The 14136-nt window shown below is 43.5% G+C and overlaps 1 protein-coding gene across 4 annotated transcripts in view; it reads right to left on the bottom strand.

Moving 5' to 3' along the window:
- The window catches only part of NALCN (sodium leak channel, non-selective), a 294668-nt gene that overhangs the window by 184080 nt on the left and 96452 nt on the right, over window positions 1-14136 (bottom strand). For all 4 annotated transcript variants that reach the window (XM_043477974.1, XM_043477976.1, XM_043477975.1 and 1 more), the window contains one exon: window positions 11675-11761. In XM_043477974.1, coding sequence (XP_043333909.1) covers window positions 11675-11761 — 87 coding nt within the window. The remainder of the gene's footprint in view (window positions 1-11674; window positions 11762-14136) is intronic.

Below are 14136 nucleotides of genomic sequence, written 5' to 3'. Positions count from 1 at the left end.
GGTTTGTGCCAAGCCTCATTCCAAGCATAACACATGCTGGGGTGAAAATTTCATTTAATCCTCAACAACTCTGTGAAAAACAGTGCATTTGTTATCCCCTCATCTACGGAGAAACAGGTAAGGATGCATCCATTTCCAAGTTCACAGAGTCAGAAACAAGTCCCAGGTGAGGCCAAAGCCAATGCTCTCCTGCCTCCTGTCAGGCAGTCAAAATGCAGTGGACTCTGATTCACGTATTAAAGGAGAGTGAGAAGTCGCTCCCGTGTCCACTGTTTGTGATTTAATAGAGGACGTAAGCTTGTGAATCCTGTATCTGAAAGCCAAAGGAAAGCTGTTCCCCACTGGAGGGTCTAAGATCTCCCCATAGGAAAAGAATGTCAAGTTTGAAGGCAGCCTGAGCTGAGATCAAATCTTGACTCTGTGCTGATTTAACCTCTATGTGACTCAGTTTTCTTACAGGTGAAACAGGTGTGATAGCATCCACTTCTCTAGGTTGGAACATGAAATATAAATGATCCACTTCTCTAGGTTGGAACATGAAATATAAACGAGGCTATTTAGCATAGAGTCTAAATGGTATAGATGCCAGAGCAGACATCTTACACTCCACAACATTTATTATCATTGCTGTATTTGAAAACACTCGAGGTATCTAAAGGCAGAGACACAGTCAGTTGCTTATAGGGAAGGTGCATATGTGCTTAGTCGCTCAGTCGTGTCTGACTCTTTGCGACCCCATGGACTGTGGCCTGTCAAGGTCCTCTGTCCATGGGATTCTCCAGGCGAGAATACTGGAGTGGGTTGCCATGCCCTCCTCCAGGGGATCTTCCCAACCCAGGGACTGAACCTGTGTCTCTCACGTCTTCTGCATTGGCAGGTGGGTACTTCACCACTAGTGCCACCAGGGAAGCCCTGTGGGGAAGGTAAGAAGATATAAGAGGAGAAATCAAGTGAAAGAGATAACTGATCTTGAGAGGGATCAGGGACATTTACAGATTTTCAAAAAGGTCTTAAGTTGTCTCATTTTTAATGGCATGAATGCTTACGGACTCCATGAGTTCTTCCTATTCAGTTGTTCAGTAAGCTTTCTGATAGAAAAGTGCCTTAAAGATTCTGAAGACTCTGTAGGCAAACATCTAACAAATCAAGACTGTGGCCCAGGAGGTCACAATACTACAGCTCAGAACTCAAATCTTTCTTTCGCTTTTAAAGATTCCAAATTTTTAAAAAATATAATTTTATTTATTCATGGCTGTGCTGGGTCTTCGTTGTTGCTCAGGCTTTTCCCTAGCTGCGGCGAGCAGGAAGTCCTCTTGAGCTGTGATGCTCCGGCTTCTCACTGCAGTGGGAGAAGCGCTCTTACTATAGGGCTCAGGCTCAGTAATCGTGGAACACGGCCTTAGTTGCTCTGCGGCATGTGGGATCTTCTCTGACCAGGGATTGAACCTGTGTCTCCTGTCTGGCAGGAGGATTCTTTACCACTGAGGCACCAGGGAAGTCCTCAAATCTGTCTTTAAATCGCTGCTCGAATGAATAAAATAACCTACCCTGGTAAACAAATTTCATCCACTGAACACTGTCTCAGCCAGCTAATAAAAGCTGTGTTTTAACTAGATTTCAAAATAAACATATTTGGAGAACAATGCAATTACAAGGTGAAATTCTCAGAAACCATCTTGCATATAAGCCATGAGCCTAAGAACAATATCATAATATAAAAGAGCCTAAAATAAATCTCCTGTTTGCAAGTGTTGTGTCTTCCCCTCCCCTTACTTAGAAGACATCTGGATAGTTGTTACTTTTATAATCAGTATAAACAAAATAATTCTGTTCAATACAAAGAATTTGTGTGAAACAGGAAATATCTTTATGCAATGGGCTTCTCAGGTGGCGCAGTGGTAAAGCATGTAGGAGACACAAGTTCAATCCCTGGGTCAGGCAGATCCCCTGGAGAAGGGAGTGGCAACCCACCCAGTATTCTTGCCTGGTGAGTTCCATGGATAGATGAGCCTGGTGGGCTATACGGTTCATGGGGTTGCAAAGAGTTGGATGCAACTGAGCATACACCCATTTTTTATAGCAATACTAAAAACAGAACCAATAGCTATCCTTAGAAACTCTTGCCTTTCCCTTCTGCCTGCCCCAGGCATGTCTTTGGAGAATGAGAGGGCAGAAGGAAAACCACAGGTGACCTCCCATAAAGACACAGAGCATCTACTGCCATGTGGGAGCACTCACAGCGTGGAACTCACAGGTCACCTCCCATGAAGGCACCGAGCACCTCTGGCCATGTGGGAGTGCTCACAGCGTGGAAATGAGCCTCTGCCAGCACCTTTTACCTGGGCCTCCCCGCCTCAGGGCCCTGTGTCTGGCCTGCAGTCCAGTAGAAGCGCAATGCCAGAGTGCGGGTGCCAACACTGCGTTTCTCACTGCAGCTCCACTGACCAGACAGTTACTGGACAGACTGTGACAAAAGGGGCTTAGTTCAGAATCACGGGGCATTTCCACTTGTCTTCATGAGTACGTCAGTGAAAAGTTGAGGGTCTTACAATGAGGTACCATTACACGCCAGTCAGGATGGCTGCCATCCAAACGTCTACAAGCAATAAATGCTGGAGAGGGTGTGGAGAAAAGGGAACCCTCTTACACTGTTGGTGGGAATGCAAACTAGTACAGCCGCTATGGAGAACAGTGTGGAGATTCCTTAAAAAACTGGAACTAAAACTGCCATATGACCCAGCAATCCCACTTCTGGGCATACACACCGAGAAACCAGATCTGAAAGAGACACGTGCACCCCAATGTTCATCGCAGCACTGTTTATAATAGCCAGGACATGGAAGCAACCTAGATGCCCATCAGCAGACGAATGGATAAGGAAGCTGTGGTACATATACACCATGGAATATTACTCAGCCATTAAAAAGAATTCATTTGAATCAGTTCTAATGAGATGGATGAAACTGGAGCCCATCATACAGAGTGAAGTAAGCCAGAAAGATAAAGACCAATACGGTATACTAACACATATATATGGAATTTAGAAAGATGGTAACGATAACCCTATATGCAAAACAGAAAAAGAGACACAGAAGTACAGAACAGAATTTTGGACTCTGTGGGAGAAGGTGAGGGTGGGATGTTTCAAGAGAACAGCATCAAAACATGTATATTATCTAGGGTGAAACAGATCACCAGCCCAGGCTGGATGCATGAGACAAGTGCTCGGGCCTGGTGCACTGGGAAGACCCAGAGGAATCGGGTGGAGAGGGAGGTGGGAGGGGGGATCGGGATGGGGAATACATGTAAATCCATGGCTGATTCATGTCAATGTATGACAAAAATCACTACAATATTGTTAAGTAATTAGCCTCCAACTAATAAAAATAAATGAAAAAAAAAAAGTTGAGGGTCTTAACAACAGACACTAGATGGGACACTTAAAACCATAATGGTTTTAAGATCTTCAAAGACACTTTAATTGACATTCCCAAAGCTAATTAAAATGTCTACATACAGAATCACTTGAAATTTATTTTCATATGTTCTTTTTATTTTTAGTTTTCAATAGTGGGCAGGTGAACATAAAACCTTTGTTTTAAATTCAAGAGGGAAATCACAAACTCAGACATGAATTAGGTGTTTTTCTCAAACATACCCAGTGTTATGAAAGACTTAGGTTGTTACATTTGATGAATACAGAAATAAATTAAAAATTTTAAGCTATATAGTATCTTGAAGTGGAAGGCTCACTTTGAAAATCTTTGAGTATTTAAGAAATTTGGAGGGTTGGAAAAAACATACCAGAAACACAACAAGTACAAAATGACTGAAGTTTTTTACATTGTCCAAACCTGTCATCAGCCTTAGGGCAGGGAGAGTCATGCTGCTTTTCTAGACTCTAGGATGGGAGCAATTGTGTTGAACACTGAGAAAATACATGGCAATTTCAAACCCCGGATGACAGTTTAAAGAAACTGCATATTTAACCCCAGAAATCAAGACCTGCAAGAACAAAGTACCCCTCATTTTTCCAAAGGTGACAATGTCACAAATATTTGACGGAAATTTGTCTTCCAAGACTATCTGTCAGACACTCATATAGGACTTACTTGAACGAGAAGATGAATATATACAATGATACAGGAATTTAGCTTGTGATCATCTGAAACAAATAATTTTAAGATGACCTGAATATTTCTTTCTTCCAATGAGGCTCAAAAATCAAAGACAAAAAAACCACTTAAACACAGTAAGATAGGTGAATAAATTAAAAAATAGCACTCATAATTTCATTTTATTTTTTGTTAATCTGCTGGTATCTATTCTGAGTATAATTACTGTTTGAAATACATATATATTGAATATATATAGAATGCAATATATATTTAAATATCTATGTACGGAACATTTACAACTGAGGTTGTACACAGGAGAGCCCTCTCCTTAGTTTATTTGGCCATACTGGTTTCAAGACCACAGTAGGTCTTTTTTGATTAAACTCTTAGCTACCTTCTTATATCTTGTGCTGTATTGCCTTTAGCTATTTTATTCTTCCTGTTCTTAATTCTCATTCTGTGTTATTATACAATAAATTTTTTCTTCCACTCACCACGTGCCCACCCCCACTCGACACCCAAACACACAAGAGTTTTCTTCAAGCCAGCTGTTTTATGCTCTGAAAGTGAAAGTCGGTCAGTTGTGTCTGATTCTTTGCGACAGTCCATGAGGTTCTCCAGGCCAGAATACTGGAGCGGGTAGCCTTTCCCTTCTCCAGGGGATCTTCCCAACCCAGGGATCGAACCCAGGTCTCCCTCATTGCAGGCAGATTCTTCACCAGCTGAGCCACCAGGGAAGCCCGTTTTCTGCTCTACTGTTAGAAAAATGAGGATGAGGGACTTCCCTGGCGGTCCAGTGATTAAGACTTTACCTTCCAATGGATGGAGTGTAGGTTCCAACCCTGGTCAGGGAACTAAGATCTGACGTATCATGTGGTACAGACAGAAAATGAAATTTAAAAAATGGAATGAAGATGAGCGTGTGCATATGTTTTGGGAAGGGATCACGGACAGCTGCATAAGGGGACAGTAAGAATTTGTGTCTGCTGTGTGTGAGATCGTGTAGTTCTGTACATGAAAGCACACACATGGACACATCCACATATAACCCCTCTTGCAATATTTGGTCACCGATCATCACGTGAAAGGTAGAGTGGAAACAGCTGGAAGCAGAGAGAAACCCACCGAATATAATCAAAGAGTCAGAGGTCACAGCACCGAGAAAGCTGTGATGTGATTTTCAGGGCAAGGACCTTAGCATGGGATGGAGGGAAGGATTCAGAGAAATTCAAGAGACTAAATTAACGACAGACTTGCAAACCGATCAGATTTGGGGAGGACCATGAGCAGTGCATTACAGGTTGGTGTACAGGTTTCTGGAGATGCAGGAAAAGCCTGGTTTCCATGTGGGGATGGGCGGGGAGGATGGGTGGTGATGCGTCCATGAGAACACCTGGTCACGTGTCTGCTGGACACTGAGATCCACACTTCTAAGAGTCAGAGGGCAGGGCAGGAAGGGAAGGCTGTGACATCACTGGACTACCTGGGTGCATGGGAGCTGTTCCTGGAACTGAATAGAACACTCAAAGCCAGCAGAGTTAGGAGAGAACTGTACACGAATGATAACAGCCACCGCTACGGACTGAGCGACCCACTGCAACCCGCACACCGCGGTAGGTGTTTCATGTGCGCCATTTCTCATTCTTATAAGCCGCTGAGAGACGTCGCCCATTTTTCAGGTGAGTAAGCTGAGTCTCTGGGAGATTTACCCAATAGTCTGAGCTTCTCCTGGGCCATACTGTCATGACTGGACCACTCCACCTTCCCACATGGGACTGTAAGATGGAAGAGGTCTGCTTGCAGATGGAACCTACATTCTCCTGGGCTCAGTCAGTTCTTGGAATTATCTGCCAGTTCACGGGCAGGCTCATCAAGAAGACAGATATTTAAGGAGCACCTAAGGGGTCTTCTAAGGGGTCAAACCAGTCCATCCTAAAGGAAATCAGTCCTGAACATTCATTGGAAGGACTGATGCTGAAGCTGAAACTCCAATATTTTGGCCACCTGATGTGAAGCACCAACTCATTGGAAAAGACCCTGATACTGGGCAAGATTGAAGGCAGGAGGAGAAGGGGACGACAGAGGATGAGATGGCTGGATGGCATCACCGACTCGATGGACATGAGTTTGAGCAAGCTCCAGGAGTTGGTGATGGACAGGGAAGCCTTGTGTTCTGCAGTCCACGGGGTCCCAAAGAGTCAGACACGATTGAGCGACTGAACGGAATGGAAGGGGTCTTCCCTGGTGATCCAATAGTTAGGACTCTGGACTTCCACTGCCAGGGGCACAGGTTTGATCCCTGGCTGGGGAACTAAGATCCTGCATGCCGCATGGTATGGCCAAAAAGAAAACAGCAAAGCATCTAGGATGTCTCTTTATCTCTTTAAATACACATATCATACAATCTACCCCTCCTCCGATCTTCACCTTCACTGGAAATTTCCTCAAAAAGCATTAAAACATCATATTAACAATTTTGCCGCAATTTGACCTACTTATGGTAAAAGCCTATCATCTCTGTTCTTTACAGAAGTAGGCACATGAGGGGGTGTTACCGGAGAGGAACTGAGCTCAGGCAGGCGAGGTTTCAGGCATACTTTCATTTTCTTGTCACTGACTTTCTTCAAGATAACAGATCACTGGGTGTGTGTTGCAGAAGACTCACAAGGTGCAGCCGAATCTGTCAAACTGTCAGGAGGTGAAAACTCCCACCTGAGAGGCGGGAGAAAAATGGCTAGTCACAGCAGCCGCCTAGGAACGAGGTTCCAATTTAGCCGCGTTCTATTTATCATGCATTAGGGTTACCTCGTCAGGGCGGCCGTGGCTGATGCTAAAATCGAGTTTAAACAGCTAAGTGACTGTTTGATGCTCAAAGAGTCCATTTTCTTTTCTTACTTTTCTGAGACTCACACCAAAAGACACGCTTGAAGAAAATTTCTAAATGGTTTTGGCCACACCACATAAAAGAATTACGTTATTGCCTCAATGCATGCATGCATGCTAAGTCACTTCCGTTGTGTCCGACTCTTTGTGACCCTATGGACTGTAGACTTCCAGGCTCCTCTGTCCATGGGATTCTCCAGGCAAGAATACTAGAGTGAGCTGCCATGTCCTCCTCCAGGGGATCTTCTGACCCAGGGATCGAACCCACGTCTCCTGCATTGGCAGGCGAGTTCTTTACCACCGAGCCACCTGGGAAGCCCCAGGAAGCCCTGTGCTTTGCGTAAATGAACCTGCTGCTTCCATTCAACTCCCAGGACCTCCCACCTCTGGCCAATCTCCCTGTTTGGATAAAATTTCTCTCAGATTCCGACTCCCCTTTGGATGTTTTCTGGTGACTCTCTATTGTTTTTTTAAAAAATATTTATTATTTATTTAACTGCACTGGGTCTAAGTTGTGGCATGCTGGATCTAGTTCCCTGACCAGGAATTGAACCTGGGCCCCCTGCATTGGAAGCACAGCGTTTCAGTCCCTGGATCCCCTGGGAAGTCCCCAGGTGAGTCTTTGAAACCCTTAACAGGAGGTTACTAAACTCAGTTACAATCTGCCATATTGGGGCAATAAGCATGGGGAAAAAAAAAAAAGGAAGCTAGTCTTTGCAGTGAGAAAATAGAGACAAATGCACTGATAGAAACAGATGAGAAATCATGTAAGCATAGTCCCCCGGCAGGCCTGGTTATACTCACAATAAACGCTCCCTGAGACCATATGGTCTGATCCTTGCAACCAAATAATTCTTGACTAGAACATACATACTCACTGAATGTTTCACCAGCCAAGGAAGACGTATTATCCCCCATGTACCGAAATACGCTCAAGGTCATATACTAAGTAGCATAGTTGAAATATCTCCACCTTCAGAACCTATTCTCTAAGAGGCTACAACGGGGTGGTTTATTCACCCTCAGGAAAGGTGCTGTCCTGAGTATTACATCATAGGAAAGATGCTATCTTGGGTATTACTTCATAGAACAAAGTACGGATGTCTGCAGCTGGGAGGCAGGCTGAGAAGTTATGTGAGCAGTCCTGTGCTGGAGACCATCGCAGCACAAACAGAAACAGATTCGCAAATATTTTTTCTCATCACTTGAGGGCTGCTGCTGCTGCTAAGTCACGTCAGTCGTGTCCGACTCTGTGCGACCCCATAGACGGCAGCCCACCAGGCTCCGCCGTCCCTGGGAATCTCCAGCCAAGAACCCTGGAGTGGGTTGCCATTTCCTTCTCCAATGCATGAAAGTGAAAAGTGAAAGTGAAGCTGCTCAGTCGTGTCTGACTCTTCACGACCCCATGGACTGCAGCCTACCAGGCTCCTCTGTCCATGGGATTTCCCAGGCAAGAGTACTGGAGTGGGGTGCCATTGCCTTCTCCGATTTGAGGTCTACTTTTACTTTTTTGATAGTGTCATGAGTTTTACAGTTTTATTTTTACATTTAGATGTATGATCCACTCTGAATTAATTTTTGTGTATGAGACAGGGGTCCAAATTCATTCTTTCGCATGTGGATATTCAGTTGTCCTAGTACTATTTGTTGAAAAAACTATTTTTTCCCCTATTGAATAGTTTTGGTACCCTGTCAAACATCAACTGACATGTATATGGTTATACAACTCTCTGAATGTACTAAAGGTCACTGAATCAAGCATTTTAAATTGGTGAGTTTTATAGCTATCCGAATCACATCTCAACTTTAAAAAAAAAGTCAGTTGTAAAAAATAAATAAATAAAAAAAATAGAATTTAAAACTAAATTTAGAATAGAATAGAATTTAGAAACTAAAAGAGCAAAAAATAAAAAAGGAAATCAGGAATGGGGTTTGGCTTAATCACGTTCCCCATCACTTCTAGCCATTTTGTTCCCATGATCAGGAGCTAAGGCGGGAAGAGGGGTCACCCCAGACAACGAGCCTCTCAGCAGAGCACAGGGAAGTGGGGAGAGACAGACAGAAAGACATTCCAGGCAGGGTGGAGCGGGGGCGGGGCAGTGAGTGAGGGGGTGGTTCAGATGAAAAATTTCCTGTTTCCTAGTTTTAGACGGCATCCATCATTAGTAAAAGCCGAGTGAGTATTTCACGACCATTCAGTACTTGTTCTTGACTTACTTTTCTTTCTCTTTAATAAGTGAATTAAGAATTCATTCATTTTTCACCCAGAAGTAGAAGTGTGCTCTCTAGCCACAGTCTCGTCATGCCCGATACAAACAGGTGACCTCTTGGCCAACACGCTTTTCACCCATGTTCTTTCAAATCTGCTCCTCCTGGACCAAACATGGGACCTGATCAGGACCCAGTGTGGGATGCTGAGCTGAAGGGAGCCTCATCCTAAACTGTCTGGCTTCATTCTCCGTTGTCTCAAACCACACGCATCATCATTGATACAACTTACCAGCATGCTGCAATAGCCACCACTCAGGGCTGTCTCCTGTCTCCCCGATGCCACACCCACGCCTGGCTAGTCTGAGGTCCGTCCCCTCCTCCACCGACCTTCCTGCTCAGTGCTGTAACCCCCACCACACCTCCTTGCCCACTAACTCTTGCCAGCTCAAATCTTCACAGTACAGAGGCTGGGCTTCCCGATTCCAGATGGCAGCCTTGAGGCATCCATTAACACACACTGACTAGACTTTTAAGCAATGCCTCTGGGGCACAGAAGACGCTGATTTGGCACTCCTAGCAGGCTGATCGTTTATTTCTGTTACAAATTAGTGTTTTCCTTAGCACCTTTTTCTCAGCTGGAGAGAGCATAGGACAGGGAACCAGAAGGCCAGACACAAGACCTGGTGTCTCCGTGTTGGTTGAGGTCAGGGGACTTACGCAGCGATCTGGGTCTCCACTTCCTCGTCTATAGGGGCCAGTAGGCGATGTCCATCTTTCCACAGCACAGGGCTATACTGGGCCTCACCATCAGTCATTCCCTGCCTCATTCCCTTGGTCCTGGTTAAAATACTGCCATGTCCACTGAGTCTCAGACGGGGAGTGAGGACCACAAATGACCTAGGCCCCCAGCACGCCCTGATATTTCTTTAGAACACGCATCATTCGTGAGATTGCTAGATCAATGCTGCGCCTTCCCAGGTGGCGCTAGCAGCAAAGACTCTGTCTGTCAATACAGGAGACATAAGAGATGCAAGTTTGATGCCTGGGTCAGGAAGACCCCTTGGAGAAAGGCATGGCTACCCATTTTAGTATTCTTGCCTGGAAAATTCCATGGACAGAGAAGTCTGGCAGACTAGAGTCCATGGGGCCCCAAAGAGTGGGACGTGACAGCATAATTCAATGCTGGTTTTTCTCCTCATTTCCTGTAGGACCCTGTAAGCTCCATGTGGAGAGGGGCAGTGCTTGTCTTGTTCAGGACTATCTTTGTGTCAGTAAATATCAGCTGGTGGATTAATGAATCTTGAAAGTGAAAGTACTCTTTAGGCTGCTGTTACTACAGTGGTTGTTATTGTTACTACTATAGCTATAGTAGTAATAGAGGTAGTTATGGTGGGTTTAGAAGCTGAGTCGTGTCTAACTCTTGCAACCCCATAGACTGTAGCCCGCCAGGCTCCTCTCTCCAGGCAAGAATACTGAAGTGGGTTGCCATTTCCTTCTCCAGGGGATCTTCCTGACCCAGGGATCCAAGCCAGGTCTCCTGCATTGCAGGCAGATTCTTTACCAACTGAGCTACGGGGGAATACAAACTGAATTATTTGCAGCATTGTCACCATCAAATATACAACAGAAAGAGAAGCGCACGATGGTATTTAATAGTATCAATATTCATCATAAACTCTTCCTCTTTTTCTGATCCATCCTTTTAATGGATAGAAACAAATAAATATACGATTAAACTGCCACATAAGTACAGCCTACAGTGATGGTTCAGAGGACAGTATTTTGCTTCCTAATTGCCAATCCTTGAAATGTACCAGTCCCCACCTGGAGAAAGACCCAAAGGAAAGACAGAAGGTGTGTTTTCATCCTGGAGCAGGTAATAAACCCTTCCCCATATTATGGGTGAAAGCTCGTTAGTCGCTCAGTTGTGTCCGACTCTTTGCGACTCCATGGACTGTAGACTGCCAGGCTACTCTGTCTGTGGAATTCTCCAGGCAAGAATACTGGAGTGGGTTGCCATGCCCTTCTCCAGGGGATCTTTCCGACCCACTCTTCTTATATCACGTTGCTTAGGAAGCTTAGAGACAAAGAACAACAGACTATGTGCTACACATAGGTACATGGTGAGGTACCCACATATGTGAAGTGTGATCTTGACTGCCCCTCCCCCCAAGTAACTCAGGCCTTTGGAAAAGAATAGTTTTATAAGACTCAATGCAACAACAAAATTCCTCATTGATTCAGTACCATTGGTCTATTACCTCTGTGGATTCATTCACTGGAAAGTTACCAAATCCCTAGTGGGTATCTAAAGAGATGCTAGGTCCTGGGGATACAGGATGGAGCAAAATACTGCCCACAAGTTTGGGCAGATCTAGAGCTTGGAGCGCTATGGGTTTTCCTGTATAAAATAAGTCGAAGGCTTTTGTGGGGTGAGTTTTAGAAATGACATTGTTCCGCACCTGGAGGCAGGCTGGGGCGCGTCCCTGGGGCTTGTTGACGTCCACCGCTACCAGCTGCCACCCGCCAGCAGCGTCTTCGTGAAACATCTTCAAGACAAAGAGGGAGATGAGTCAGAAACACTTCCAAGGGAACATCGAGAACTCTAACTTTGACTCCAGCTTTTTACATTTTCATCTTATCAAAGATTTGTCTTCTTACACTTTTATATTTACAGCATGAGTCACTCCAGTGATGTTCATTTTAACACTGCAAACTTAAGTGCATAATAATAATAAGGATAATGGCTTGCATTAATTGAGCACTTGCTATTTCTCTGGCCCTTTCTGCCTTGAATATGCTCTGCATAGAATTACCCAAATATTCTTCCCCGGAAGACTTTACAGTAGGTATCTTATTCCCATTAGGTTGATTATTATATATTAGATCTCAGAGAAAATAATAATTAGAATACCAAAGCATTGCATGCTTTAACAAAAAGTGGCAAATTTCTATCTTTATTTAATGGACAGTTCTCACTGAACCAAAAGAAAAGCATTCACAGGATAAGTAAGAAATATGCATGTAGCCTAGAGAAAGAGGGGAGTGCTGTTTTAATGGCAGGAGAATGACAAATCACTTAAAAGTCCTTGTGAAATCAGTTTACATAGGCCACAATTAATCTGCTCGGCAAAAACTTTACGTGCACATTTATGAAGGGAAGAAGTCACTTCTTTTATCTTAGAAGACATAACTGATGAAATTCAGGATAGTACAGGATGCTAAAATCTGACAGTCATTGAATTAGACAACCTTGCTGGATGTGAAGGTTACCTAACTTACACTGCACTACCTCAAAATTTAGTTATCTATCAATAATGCACTAAGCTGGAAGGCATTTACCACATATAAATATTTTCCCACTAATATATATTTTCTTTTAAATTCCTTAGGTGTGCATGTGGGAGTGTGGTGGAATAGGGTGGAATTATGACTCTTTATTTTTTATGAAAAGTCACAACTACAAGCACTCACTGTTTTATTCCCGTCCGAGTTCACTATTTCACACACGTAAACACTTTCTTTGCCATATTTATGTCTTCCTGTTACTCTGACCCTGGGATCATAAGGGTAATTACTGATGGAAATATGAGATGATGCCAAGATCCCATTACCTAGGATTTATAATTTCAAACCCCTGGTAACAGAGGTAGTAGATCGTTTTTTTTTTTTTTTCCCCATGAGTTATGCAGGATTGTAGATCCCCCACCAGGGATCAAACCCAGGCCTCCTGCAGTGGAAGCACTGAGTCTTAACCACAGAACTGCCATGAAAGTCCTCATACATGTATTTTTAAAATGACAAGGTGGAGGTACACCTTTATACAAAGGTTCTCTGATTCAAGATCCCAATTATAAATGATTTTTTTCAGCTGTCCATTTACAGGATGTTGATTCCCTTTAGGCTGAATCTTAAAAGGTCTGTTTAGTGGTAGAATCAAGCACAGGCATCACAAATAGACTCGTTCTCAGAATACATACACTGGTTGACATGCAAACATGTATAAGAGCCTTTTAAAATACCTGTCAAATGTCTGGAAGTCTCCTTTTAAGGAGAAAAGACAAAAGCGATCCTGCCAGTCACTAGGTAGGAACCCTCTGTATAAGCATTCTCTTCTCTTATCAGGGGGCAAAAAATCCCTGAGGCACACATTTGCTTTCATCAGCAGCAGACTAATTTTCTGTGTTAAATTATTTTTTTTCCAGTCAACCAAAATCAAATGAATCAATTTAATTTTTAGTGTGAGTGTTCTCTCAAGGTCATTTCTTTGTATGACATAAAGTGAAGAAAATGCCAATATGGTCAATTTCTCACTGGTTCTCTGAATACACAGCATCTAGCTTGGTTAATATAACAGTAGCTACACTAGGACACAGGTAACAGTGTGTATCCAGAGACATAAATCCTAGGGACCTGAAGCTCCTCGGGGAGTGTGGCAGGGACTGCCAGTTGTCACTCCCTATCTGTTCTCCTTGTCTTCCAAAGTAAGAAAAATTTTATGACCATAAAAAAAAAAACAAACTAATTCTTTTTCATTTTTGAAGCTCATCTTGAACCATGTAATTATACGCTGTCCATGAAATGCAAGCAGAAACTTTCTGTTTTTTTCCTTCCTGCTCTCTGGAATATTGATGTAAGGGTTAGCACTACAGCAGCTATTTTAGACTAGGAGGCAATTTTGGAAATGGACGTTTTGCAAGGTAGAGCAAAAAGGTGGAAGGATTCTGTATCTGCAGAACACAGACAACCATAACACCCTTGAATGACATACTCCAACTTTACATGAGAGAGAAAGGAACTCTATTTTACACATGGCACTTTTTGAGGCCTTCTGTCCCTTGTGGCTGAAACTAACTTAACACAAGTGGCTTTAGTTTGAATGTCCAATGAGTTGGTTCATTTTAAAGACATAACTGTGGTACAT

The sequence above is a fragment of the Cervus canadensis genome, chromosome 9 (genome assembly GCF_019320065.1).
Source record: "Cervus canadensis isolate Bull #8, Minnesota chromosome 9, ASM1932006v1, whole genome shotgun sequence".
NCBI lineage: Eukaryota > Metazoa > Chordata > Mammalia > Artiodactyla > Cervidae > Cervus > Cervus canadensis.
This window is presented reverse-complemented; position numbering and strand designations above follow the sequence as displayed.